Below are 10,245 nucleotides of genomic sequence, written 5' to 3'. Positions count from 1 at the left end.
CTTGGTAGGAATAGAGTAGAATATTCGACAAATGCTCTATTAATTAAAATGAACTATTGGATGAGGAACAAAACGTTTAAATGAATCGCAGTTAGGTGCATTGCATTTGTGTTGTCTGGTAGGTATTCCCTGTAGAACAGCCACACCCGCCGTAAGCCCTATATTTTGATTGAGGTAACGAAAAAAATCCGTACTGAAGGTTAGTATATATAGAACAACTCAACAATTGGTATGAATTACGTCAGAGAGAATTCGAGCTGATGACAGGTAATTTATAACTTATTTCATTATAACAATTTGATATGGATAGATATGTGTTTGAATGCAAGGTTTCAATATTTCCAAATTCAATAAAAAATTATATTGTACTGTAAAGATTTCCATTCTATGTTAAAAAGTGAGTGTTTTATGGTAACAGCATAGTTTTCTAATTGAGAGATGATTGTTGAATGTTGGTGCGTTTGTTGTTTATGTCCCATTGAAAACACGGACATTTAAACCTTTCATACGAAACAGGTGGAGGAAACAAATAATAATCATTCCTATAATTCAATTCAAGAGAGTACAACATTGAGGGCAGGGCAAACACTAAACCCTGGACTCACCGGTGGTGGGATTAGGCGCCTAGGAGGAGTCAGTATCCCCTATTGACCGGTCATACCTGCCGAAAGCTCTAAATCTTGATCAGTATCAATGGTGTCAATTGTAGCACACTTTCGTACGATACTTATGTTGTATATTCTGTAGTATCTGATGATGGGTCACTTCAATTGAGAGGGAAGTTCAACCAGCAATTTCATCTAAGCACTTTTCCAAATCCAATTCCTTGTTTGTGAAGGTAAATGAGTACTGGTATAACGTTCGGAAACATTTTGTTGTGCATAAAACCTATGATACTGCCTTAGTAATGTGATCTTTTATATTGTGCATAATAATGCGTTCTACGTTTAATTTGGTGTTGCTGTTGAATGGTTTATTTGTGATATCACATGCCCAGACAGAGATTCCTGGAGTCTGCTCAAAGTATGTAAACATTTTATTGTATAATACTCCCTTTATGATATTTTATATATTTAAACATTCTGTTTTGGAATTTTCCATTCATTGCTTTATGAAAACTTTTCCTCCGAACAGAAATGGTAAACCTCTACAATGTTGTCGTAATTACAAAAGACGTGATGATTCATGTGAAGGTAATTATCAAAATATTTGATATATCACTGAACTCGTTTTATTATGGTAATGGATGTATTATATAAGTAATGTCTTCTAACAGAATGTTGGCCAGGCACATTTGGCATAGCTTGTAAGGAGAACTGTCCTGACGGGTTCTATGGACGTTTGTGTGCAGAAGTCTGTGATTGTCCTTCGTGTGACAAGGTCTCTGGGTGTAATTTTTCAAATCAGACTGGTAAGAAAAATATTTGTGTGCAATTTTAAGTCTTATTTCTCTGAAATCGCAAACTTTCTAGTCTCTCATTGATAATTTCATATTCCTAACCAATAGCTCTTACAAATCCACTTTTATCTTAAACCACGAAATTGTTTGTTTGGTGCTGATTTATTTCATTTTGATACATCCAGGATCTCCCTTTGTTGATAGTGTGATGTGATTTATATTCAACGAGTTGTGCGTTTTCTATCGCTGAGCCTTGATGAGGGGATAGAAAACACAACGAGTTGGATATAGATCATATTAGACCACAAACCATGGAGGATAATTTTTATCACATGTTAACTCTCCTTCCCCGAATATTCATTTACGTTGCTGTTTTGTCGGGAATTTTGTTTCAAGACATTTTGTAAACAAACTACGTAAAATTGACGTTTGTTTGTGACGTGACAAATGGCGTAGGAAAACATAGTGTAATAATTAAAAATTATGTAATAGGTGATATCCACTGGATAAAGGAGTAAACACGTGATAAATTTTCATGTTGAATCCATCTATTGAAAGATAAAAAGTGAGCGTATGCAACATTATTTCTTCTCCCATCCTTTTATATTGACTACAGAAAAGAAAAATCTAAACATTAATGTTATAGTAGAATGTCATATACGTGTGAAGTGATATCGGGGGAAAATGCAAAGATAACAAACAGTGATCAATCCTATAGGGAATACGATGTTGAAATTTGGGGAAACGCGAACACTAAATCACCAGATATGGGAGAATGTACCTAGGAAGAGTAAGCATCCCCTGACGATTGGTCACACCCACCGTAAGCCCTCTCCATCTTTAACCAGAATTAAAATTGGTCACATAAAGTTTATAAATTAAATATGTGATAGGATCAGTTACATGGCCTTCCCTTTACCTCTGACTAGTGCGTTGACCCTTTAGCTCGATCTTGTGCATTCATCCAGGGTTTGATTCCCAGCAGAGGCATATACCAGTTTCGCTTAAAAATAGAGTTACCGATGTCAGATAATTTTCATCAGAAATTCATTTATCTCTTATTCTTATATTTCCAGATAAGGATAACAATTTTATTTCAGAGAATTCCAATAATGAGAGCGTTATCATTGGTTCATCATTGGCAGGAAGTCTTACTTTCATAATAGTTATCATCATCTACTGCAAAAAGAGGTAAAATGGGAAAATTTCACTTGGCATTGGATGAGAGCTTGGGAAGTCTTCAGAATCATTTGATGATTTGATAACTTTATGGTTTCTATAAAAGAAATTTCTCCCGTGTTTGTGGAAATATAAATGTTTCTAGAATTTTTGAATACATGATATGGCGATTCAAATGTCATGTGAAATGGTTTGTATCGTTTTGACTGTATATCTACGTAGCTCAGTAGATAAGTATCGGGGTACTGGCATGCAGATCCCGAGTTCAAATCCGCCCCAGTAGATAAGTATCGAGGTACTGGCACGCAGATCCCGAGTTCACATCCGCCAAACCGCCGCGGTGGCCGAGAGGTTAGAGCGTTCGTCCCGCATACTGAAGGCCGGGATTCGAATCCCGGCCGCGACAGACCTAAGTCGTTAAAATAGGTGGTGACAGTTCCATCGGCAAACGCTCGGCATCAGGTGTGAATGTCACGGGTCCTCGGAGATGACCTTAAAAACGGATGTACTGTGTCACAGTAGGTGTTGCACGCTAAAGAACTCTAACTCCTCAATGGCTATAAGCGTCAGGAATAGTCCTAAATTTGAAGCCCTTCACCGGTCTTGGTGACGTCTCCATATGAGTGAAAAATTCTCGAGCGAAACGTTCAGCAAGATACAATCAATCAATCAATCAATTAATCAAATCCACCAGCCTCTTTGTTTTTGTTAAAATAATTTTTTGAAACTCGTGGCTTTTTTCTCCAAATTGCTTTTTTTTTTTTACCATTTTGATATATGTACTTATTGCCTATCATCAAATTTTTCAAGACTACGGCATTTCTTGCTGATTTGATAAACGTTTTCAGAGTGTAATGAGGTAACTTGATGTTTCTTCTTCCGTTCCACTTGTCGGTTTATTTCCAATGATTTTAGTAAGAATATACCTTTCTTGTATTACAGCAGAAACAGAACCTTAATGACTCCAGATTCATTGATTCAAAAAGGTTATTCTAACACATATTTCATATCAAAGATGTTTAAAGTAAATGAATATAATTGAAAAAGTTTAAATTTTTCTAGAAATTTGCTAAACTATACACACAGGCGGATTACAAGTCAGTACGATACCATTGAATAGATTTCCTCAACTCAGTCCATCTTCCAGTAACGCAGCTGATAATGGTGATCCAGAATCAACATTTCACGGCGGGAAGTTTGAACCGTTAGAACCTCAAATGTGTTGTCAGCAAAATGATGTTACCGATAATTCCTTAAATTCAAAAGAGACTAGTCATGTTAAGCTGTCGTCTTCAGAAAGTGTGTACAGTCATATGAACATGGAAGTCGATCATTACCACAAAATAGATATGGCATTCGAGAATAGTCGGGAAATTGATGAAGACCTCTACTCTCCACACAGTTCAAACAGTTGTTGCAATAATACAGACTCGGGGTGTTCGTCGAAAAACAACGAGAATGGATCTTTATCATCCGTAAAGCAGTGCAGCGAAACTCTAAACAAAAATTCACAAACAGCAGATATATTTGAAACCCATGACATCCGAGAAACAGGAAATTTTAAAACTGGTATGACGAAGAAAAATGGAATTTCATCAGTAAAGATGAAGATAGAAGGAATGCACTTAAAAGAATTGTCAAGAAAACTGCGTAACTTTAAACAGTACCCTGAAGATATCGAATTCAATGATTTGGTGTAGTTTAAAGTTGCATTCATATGCAAAGAACCCCATACAAACAGAAAAATACTAAAAAACAGATGAACCTCCTCCGGACTAATACTGAGGTGCTGATGAACATCATACAGAAAATACTGAGATATCGAGATATTGACGAACATTCTAGAAAGAAATACTGAGATACCGTCTTTTTTCCTTCCACGGAGATTGCAGACATAAAAAAAATAAGATATTGAAAGATTCCTAGTTAGAATTTTGAATTAGCAATGACAAAATTTCACATTTTAAAATAGTTTGATTTATATTGGATCATTGCATTAAGCGCTGCTTTCGTATGTATGCAGCTAAGGACACCTGGCGGACTGGATTTATGGGTTATGAGTTTGTGAATATACTACAAAGTTTTACATTTCTCTGTATATTTCCTATTTATCTACATCGCAAACATATTGTTTTTCTTTTATTTCACAATAACACTAATAATATTTTATTCCCCGACACGTCACTGCGAATCAAAGATGAAGCAAAGCACAAACTTGCAAAGCAAAATTCCTATTTAATTGCCAGTCCTAAGGTGCCGGGGTGCAATGATGATGTCAAGATAGCGGCTTCCACAGTTCAAAAGGACGGTGTTGTATCAGTTCAGTTTTACTTTTACCGATCGTTTTGGATCAGTGGTCAAATCGTTCGCATCGTGAAGAAAGTCAGTGATTAATCTCTTGTATTCACCAAAGGTGACTTTAGAAGTGAGAGTCATGGGTCTTTTAAATCATACTTTACAAACCGGGGTATCATGTTTCGCTTGGCGTTGACAAAATAAAATCAACCAATGCTAGCTTTCTGGGCACCATGCCTAGGTCTAAATTTGTGATACTTCATTTGCAGCTGATGGCATCCCAATTCTAGGGAAAAAATACAAAGAAACAAACATTTAAAAAGCATATTTCTTTCATTTGTAAACTAACAGGAAACAGATGTGCAGATATATTTTCACATCACGCTTGTGCTATTAGTGTATATTTTTAAATTGCACTGCTTGACATTCTTACGTTTCCTGAAAATTGTTTATCCTTTCCAGTTTTTATTCATAGCACAACAATACAAAAATAAGTCTGGAAATAAAGTTCACAGTTACAGAAATGATGAACTTTGTCATATTATGCTTGTAGGTTAACGTACATAAATTACATAAAGCAGATGATATGATTCTTCAAATCATTCAAACACTCGACATGACATCATGAATTTTGATAAACGCTTCAAATATCCACTCCACTAATTAATTGGAATCTCATAACTTGTGGTTGAACCTCCACCTGTCACGATCTAGCTCATGGTAACTATATACTCTCATAGTATCCAATGAATAACCATCTAACATATTTGGGATGACAAAGAACTGTTGCGTTGGATTACCGAGGTTGCAAGTGAACAGTTATCATTAAAACTTCTTTCCCCACTAGTAAACGGCTGTCGATTAACGTTATTCTAGATGACATTGGTTGTGTAGTAAATAGGGCTATACGGACCGTGGATTTCGGACTGGGTAGCTCAGTGGTTAGAGCACCTAACTAGTAATGCAGGGGTCCCGGGTTGGATTCCCGATCAAGCCAAAAAATTTCTACTCTTTCCTTTATATACTACAGTTGTCTCGCTTATTGGTTTTATGAAATGCGAAGATAACGAACAGTGATCAATCTCATTACTCCTATAAGCAATATAATATAGAGAGTTAGGCTAACACGGACCCCTGGATATATCTAAAGTTCTCGTTTCATTTATGAGTGAACATCTCTATCTTAATGTTATTGTCATTCTTGCCTGTCGATAGCTCTAGACTAAACGTTTCCCTCTTGCTAACGAACAGCTCAGATTAAACTTCTTATCCTGATTACTAGTGAACAGGTCAAGATTAACTTGTAATATCGCTTGCTTGTGAACAACTCTAGATACATGTATATGTAATATGTGTTAGATGCTTTTAAATGAATACTGACTTTTAAATGAGACCTTATCTTTATTTGTAATTATGGGCCAGATGTTTGTTCAAAAAATCAACAAGCAATTGTCACCAGACCTGTGCCATACATTTGTTACTTTTAACGCAAAATTATCATATATTGTTATAGATTTTGATTACAATCGTATTATGGTTGAAACACATGTACTGCATGTACGGAGTCCAGCCAAAATAACTCAAGGAATCGAACAGTTTTAAATAATTTAGTCATAAATTCATAATGGTGTACTCTTCCGTCCCTTTTTCTTGGAGTAAATGTGAGCTTGTATTGCTAGTAAAGAATACCTAACTCAGTAGTGAATAGTGATTATGGACAATATATCTACAATTTAAAGTGAAAGTGAAAACGGTTAAGATCTTGTTTTAATTCTTAATTCCGGTCAACCTGTAACACACTGAACGAACAGAAATAGTCATTATTTTTTAACAGTGCATCAAAAATGACATGCGTTAAAGACTTGTCTTGTCTAAAATTTCAGCCCTACCACAACATTCCTGTACTTTTAGCAGTGGCGTAACCTGAGTTAATTAATGGGTACACCTATTGTAAGGTGAAGTGTCTAATAGAGAAAACATGCCGTAACGACAACGGCTTAGACCCGGAAAGGTGTAACACTAACAAGATATCACTACCAATAGGGAGACTAATGTACCGCAGATACTGCAGACACTTATTTTTCACCTATGTTTGTAGCATTTAATAGGGTTTTTTATGTGTACGCCCGGGCGTTTTGACGTAATCGTAGCTACGCGCCTGCTTTTAGTGACGGTAACGAACACTGATCAATCTTATCAATCCCATTAAGAATACGACATTACAATAAAGGCAAACAGGGAAATCAGACAAGGCTGTCCGATTTCAGCTATTCTATACCCCATTCTTGTCGAAATTCTGTCAAATAAAATTAAAACGAACAACTCAATCCGCGGCTTTACATCTAAAAACCTAGAGAATGAAATTTTAAAAAATCCAACATGCGGACGACATGACAATAGCATTAAGTGATACCGAGTCCCTGAAACAAGCGATTAAAACTCTTAACAGTTTCTGTGAATAAGCAGGTTTAAAAATAAACTTCACCAAATCAGAATACATTTTACTTGGAAACCTTAAAAACCAGTTTGAAACAGTAGAAGGAATTAAAGTAACTTAGAAAGCCGTAAAGTCTTTAGGCATTTATATAGGACAAGACGAAATGAATGTTACAGTAAAAACTGGATGAAAATATATCGCGAAATTGAAATGTTATTTGAATCATGGAAAAGAAGAGCTTTATCTTTATTATAAAACTTGTTTATGTTGCAAGCATCTTAGAATTACCAAATACTAAGTTTATAAAAGACATGAATGCCTGTCATTTAACTTTTTTGGAATAAAACATAGAATTAAAAGGAACACATTGAAAGGAGATATAAAGATGGTGTTATAGGTAAGTTGATCTAGAGTCTAAACTGAAAGCATTTTAAAAAAGCAATGTGGATTCCACGCGTTCTTACAAGTAAACATATCATTAAAAATATATAGAGAGTTTCTGCAAAGTATTGACATTATTTAGTTAGTTAACACTTCTGTGTGAGTATAGGCCAATCCGAAAACATGAGTTATCTTTCCTTGATCCGGGACGTAGTGCGCTTGCGTAACAGTAGTTTAAGACTTTCGGGTAGTATATTCGAGAAGAGTCATTATCAACAGTGCAGAAGGCCGCAAAGATATTGCTGTATAATTTTACAGTAATCACGCCAACAAATATTTTAACATTGATAAAAAAAAATCCCAATGCATAGGTTTACTTCATGCACGTGAAAATAACCAACTTTGCATGTAAAGATAATAGAAAATCAATGTTGTAAGTAGATGAGGACTCCCCCCCCCCCTGATAGAATGTTCTATCGTTAAAGTGAAGGGCCTGTCCCGAGACGCTGTTAGATTATTCTAACTACCCCCCCCCCCTATTTTCCAAGATTGTACGTGTTTTATGACTGAAATTATAATACATGTATATAATATATTGCATACATTTCCTCAAAATCTTTACCTGTGTTTTAATACAGTCAGATTTATAATAGAATATCAGAAGTTACTTGTTCAATATCAATGTAGTACATTCATCAATAAATATGTCGGACTGACACCTCTGGATTTTGAAAATGTCCATCTCTTCGATTGGCGAGTAAAATTTATCCCAACCTGTACTTGTAAGTGAGAGGCCACTGAGAGATTTCTAGCTGTCTGTCCACAAACTTTATACAGTTTCAAATACAAGTATAACCATAAAGAAATTCGTCGTCACAAACCATCTTTAAAATGACTTTTTCACATGCAATGTTTTGAAAATAAAATAACTTATAATTGAAAGCCCTGAATTTATAGTCGGCTAGAGTGTGTACCTGTAAATTCAGCCATTTTGGGTAAATTATTTGGAGTTTTACTCAAATTATTATGTAAATTTGTGGCGAAAAGGGGGATCTAAATCTGTCATTGCAATTTCTGTTATGACACGATACGTGCCTATACATAATCAAGTACATTTCAAGGGGGCTAAAACGAGTAAAAGAGGGAAGATACAGAGACGTCAAAAGCATTCTATTGGGGGTTAAACTTACCTTTCCCCAGAGAGTACATCTCAGAATGTGGCAGCCCCCCCCCCCCTCCGGATCACACAGATCTATGAAAAATAATCTATATCAATCGAGCAATATTGATCAAAATTAATTTTAAAAAAATAATTTAATTAACTATTTTTCTGCATTTACAACATATCATTTGATATTAACAATTCCAGGTTATGCAGCAGTGTACAAATGATTTGCACACAGAATGAACACGTCCAGGTACTTTGGAGAAAATTACCCAAACATTGTAGTCTGGTTTATTTTTGGAAGAGTCGATTGGTAGTTGAGGAATAATTTTAGCCCTGATAAAACAATGAGAGCGTTGATTTCCTAATTTAATTGATTTTTTACTATTTTAAAAGTGGGGGGGGGGGTTATGCAAGATCTTTGCACGTGTCGATCCTTGTGAGATACCATCATCTCTTGAGAATCAGAAGTTCTGTTCTGATTTCATACAAAATAATTATGCCAGTCGTAAGTAAGCAAATGAATGTCTGCGTGATTTCCAATTTAATTTTTAACCCAACCCAACCCCCCAACCCCCAATCACACCCGATTCGATCAAGAAATTCGTTTTTGTTTCCATTAACATTTTCTTACTATCTCGTACAAATGATTTCAACTGTTTTCAATTTTGAACAGCACCCATACTAATATAACTCTTATAATGTATGCGAAGTATGAGTGTGTTACTACCCAGAAGTTGTCATATTCACACTAAATGTAAGAATATAAAGAGAGATAACTCACGTTTCGGAAAGGCCTATAAGATGATACAACATATCTTTAAAAAGTTTGAATTCATGTATGAATTTTCTAATATTCCCTATATCAAAGCACAAAATAAAACCAAAACTTTGTTTTTAAAGCAAAAAGCGAAAACGTTTTACTCAACTTTGATAAAACATAAATTTCAAAAGCCCACATTTTTGGATAGACATGGTCCAGTAGTATATAAGAGCCTGCAGTAGGGAAATCAATCAGTGTGATGGGAACAGCTCCAGAAGGGAAATCAATCAGTCTGATGGGAACAGCTCCATAAGGGAAATCAATCAATCTGATGGGAACAGCTCCAGAAGGTAAATCAATCAGTCTGATGGGAACAGCTCCAGAAGGGAACTCAATCAGTCTGATGGGAACAGCTCCAGAAGCGCGTAGAGGAGAGAGTAGGTAGGCAAAAAATAAAAATAAGTAATAGGCTAGGGTAAAAAAAAAGAGCATTAGTGGAAATAGCTTAAGGAATTGCAGTGGGGTACTGGGTGCAATTATCCTGAATAAGGGTTAGGCACCCTGTACTATCACTAAGAAATAGGAATTTAGCTCAGAAACGCGGTGCAAGTAGCCCAGCCAGCGAA

The 10,245-nt window shown here is 35.6% G+C and overlaps 1 protein-coding gene across 2 annotated transcripts; it reads left to right on the top strand.

Annotated features, from left to right (window-relative positions):
- Positions 1 to 491: 491 nt before the first annotated feature.
- On the top strand, positions 492 to 7,549 carry LOC125660448 (protein draper-like). Of its 2 annotated transcripts, none has more exons than XR_008798818.1 (4): positions 492 to 1,023; positions 1,135 to 1,193; positions 1,277 to 1,411; positions 2,476 to 7,549. XR_008798818.1 is itself a non-coding variant. In XM_056150358.1 (4 exons), exons 1-4 carry the CDS (start codon positions 935 to 937, stop codon positions 2,592 to 2,594), a joined length of 378 nt encoding a protein of 125 aa, XP_056006333.1. In that variant the 5' UTR covers positions 492 to 934; the 3' UTR covers positions 2,595 to 2,765. The 2 variants fall into 2 exon arrangements, 1 of the variants encoding a protein (XP_056006333.1); XM_056150358.1 differs by having other exon boundaries at positions 2,500 to 2,765.
- The last annotated feature ends 2,696 nt before the right edge of the window (positions 7,550 to 10,245 follow it).

This window comes from Ostrea edulis, chromosome 9 (genome assembly GCF_947568905.1).
Source record: "Ostrea edulis chromosome 9, xbOstEdul1.1, whole genome shotgun sequence".
Taxonomy (NCBI): Eukaryota; Metazoa; Mollusca; class Bivalvia; order Ostreida; family Ostreidae; genus Ostrea; species Ostrea edulis.
Note: the sequence above shows the minus strand (reverse complement) of the source record. Positions and strands in the feature narration are given on the sequence as shown.

Coding starts and splice junctions, on each gene's coding strand:
- LOC125660448 (XM_056150358.1), top strand. CDS start 935: ATGCGTTCTACGTTTAATTTGGTGTTGCTGTTGAATGGTTTATTTGTG. Junction 1,024..1,134: donor ATTCCTGGAGTCTGCTCAAA/GTATGTAAACAT, acceptor TCCTCCGAACAG/AAATGGTAAACCTCTACAAT. Junction 1,412..2,499: donor TAATTTTTCAAATCAGACTG/GTAAGAAAAATA, acceptor ATTTTATTTCAG/AGAATTCCAATAATGAGAGC.